Raw genomic sequence first — 2,811 nt, 5'->3', positions numbered from 1 at the left:
GAGAATCTGTGGAAAGAACTGAAAACTGCTGTTCACAAATGCTCTTCATCCAACCTCACTGAGCTCGAGCTGTTTTGCAAGGAGGCATGGGCAAAAATTTCAGTCTCTCGATGTGCAAAACTGATAGAGACATACCCCAAGCGATTTACAGCTGTAATCGCAGCAAAAGGTGGCGCTACAAAGTATTAACTTAAGGGGGCTGAATAATTTTGCACGCCCAATTTTTCAGTTTTTTATTTGTTAAAAAAGTTTGAAATATCCAATAAATTTCGTTCCACTTCATGATTGTGTCCCACTTGTTGTTGATTCTTCACAAAAAATTACAGTTTTATATCTTTATGTTTGAAGCCTGAAATGTGGCAAAAGGTCGCAAAGTTCAAGGGGGCCGAATACTTTCGCAAGGCACTGTATGTCCTAGAGACCGACTGTGCTGAGAAGATGTAAACATTTAATGAGTCAAACTAAAACAAACCTGTAAAACTGAGCTGAAACAAATAGTCTAAATGATCAACTGATTAATAAAATAAAGCAGATCAATAAACATATACCTGCTGGGATTGATTTTGAGCCTCAGCATCCATCTGTCCGTCCCAATCGGCGCTCTGTCTCTCTTTGCTCAGAACTACTTTGACTAAAGGAGAGCATCTCTCGGCTGCTGGAGGATAGAACACTGAAGAAGAACAAAAACACACACGCCACCACGTTTTACAAGCAGAAAGTACAACCAGTAACTTGACTGATGACCGTGCTCACCTCGCCTCCTGGCGATCAGCCTGGTCCTCCTCAGCTCGGCCTCCATCACCTCACACTTCCTCTTCAGCAGGTCGATGTCCCGCCGGCTCTGGCTCACCTCGAGCCGGAGCACAGCGCAGCTGTCGTCCACGCGTCGGTTTATCTCCGCCACAGCCGCCCTGGCCAGGACCTCCATGACGGACAGCACCTGGCTCTGGAAGCTGCAGTTCTCCATCTCACACAGAAGCTTCTTATTTAAAACAAATAAATAAATTCACACTTCCGTTTGTGCCGTTTCACTTTCAGAATGCACGTATACAAATTGTAGGTTAGAGTATTGTTTTCATCATTGTTGAGGGGTGGGAAAGGCGTCTGTGCTGTTATTTCTTCCGCGGTTCGTACGAGGAGAGGGCCGCTCGGTTGTTTTTACCCCAGCGGTTCGGGCGGGCGGTGTCAGCCGCTCCCCATTTACATGTATGAAAAATAAGATATTTTTTTTTTTTTTTTTTTACTTAAGCATCTTCTGTCATATACAATAAACACAGATTGATAAATGTTTGTGTTTCTTTTTTTACCGTTAGCAAGGCTGACAGTTCAGCTTTATTTCCGCCTTTATGGGACATACAGAAAATTAAAACGAGGTTACCATAGCAGCCGCAGCTGTTGCCACGAGTGACGTTTATTACCGTAAATACTAATTGCATGCGACTTCAAATGGTGAACCCAGGTTACTAAAGTTTAACACTTTAAATTATGAACGGATTGTTATAAAAATAAATACCACAGACTATAATTAGTGTAATATTTTTGTCATTATTACATACAACATTTGATTGTATTAAGATGCTCATGTAATCTCAAAATGATCATCGATTACTGAATGCAGCAAAAACACAAAAAGTGCTAAGAGTTAGATGCATATGCAAATGGCATTTTGTGGTACTTTGTTGTGTGGTATTTTGGTATTCTAGGTATTTTTATTCTTTGTCATGTTTTACAATAAGTGTTCTTTGTGGTTATTTTTTATCATTTCATGGTATTTAACTCTGCCAAGGGGGTTATGTTTTTGGTTCTGTGTGTGTGTCTGTGTGTTTGTTTGTTGGTTAGCAGGATTACAGACAAACAACTGAATGGACCATCACTATACCTGGTACAGACATCGATGGGGACCAACACTAAAAGAGATTAGATTTTGGTTGAAAAGGGTCAAAGGGCAAGGCCACAAAGAATTCTAAAAGAAAAATAATAATTTAAAACATCTTTAACAAGGGGGGGGGGGACCTATCTCAGTCAAATGTTATCGAAATTATTTTTGTTTGAAATTTGACACACATATGTAGGGTGTCTATGTCTATCACCAGACTGAATTTCATCCTGATTTGATCTGGATTCCAGATCTGGGGGCCATTTAAAGTTAACATTGAAAGCCCCATTTAATGCATATTTTCCATTGTTGTTTGCAGTCTAAACTGTGGTCATTTCTGTTTCCGCTGTGATATGAATTTTGGGGCTTTGAAATAGTTTGTAGTAATAAATGATGCTTGATGGTAGTCAAGATAGTAGTCATGCTTTGTAGCAGTTTGAACCATGTTGTAGTAATTTGTGTTCCATATTGTGATAATTGTGCTGATAATTGTGCTATGTTGTGTTCCATATTGTGATAATTGTGCTGGTACTGTACCTTGAGTCTTTGTGTCAGTGAATAACTGTGTAGTACTTTGTGGTACTTTTTTAATATTCAATGAGGCTCTGTGTGGTGCTTTAGTTTGTAGTGATTAACAGTGTCACATAGCATTAATGTACAACTGACACAAACAAAAGAAAGGAACCAAACATGTTCGTCTTTTGTCCTCAGTTGAATTTGCCCTATATCTTGTATATTTACTGTCCATTTCTGCTGTCAGGGAGAATTTCACAAACAGGAACTTGTACTGCAATGACATAAATAAAGGGAAATATATGTATTGTACAAATGCAGCATACGATTTCCCTTCTCAGTCAGCAGAGGTGGAGATACTGTGGACTACATACAGAGAGAAAGCACAAGAGAAGGAGAGACACTCAGGAAGTTAACAGGGG

The 2,811-nt window shown here is 39.6% G+C and overlaps 1 protein-coding gene across 1 annotated transcript in view; it reads right to left on the bottom strand.

Moving 5' to 3' along the window:
• LOC109951569 (zinc finger protein 184) overlaps window positions 1–1,137 on the bottom strand; it is a 3,686-nt gene extending 2,549 nt beyond the window's left edge. Inside the window, 2 exon segments of the mRNA XM_074527619.1 lie at window positions 549–670; window positions 754–1,137. Coding sequence (XP_074383720.1) covers window positions 549–670; window positions 754–967 — 336 coding nt within the window. The 5' untranslated portion in view covers window positions 968–1,137.
• Window positions 1,138–2,811: the final 1,674 nt, after the last annotated feature.

Source organism: Monopterus albus, unplaced genomic scaffold (genome assembly GCF_001952655.1).
Source record: "Monopterus albus unplaced genomic scaffold, M_albus_1.0 scaffold396.1, whole genome shotgun sequence".
Lineage (NCBI taxonomy): Eukaryota > Metazoa > Chordata > Actinopteri > Synbranchiformes > Synbranchidae > Monopterus > Monopterus albus.
The sequence above is the reverse complement of the archived record's forward strand: the minus strand, read 5'-3'. Positions and strand labels throughout refer to the sequence as shown.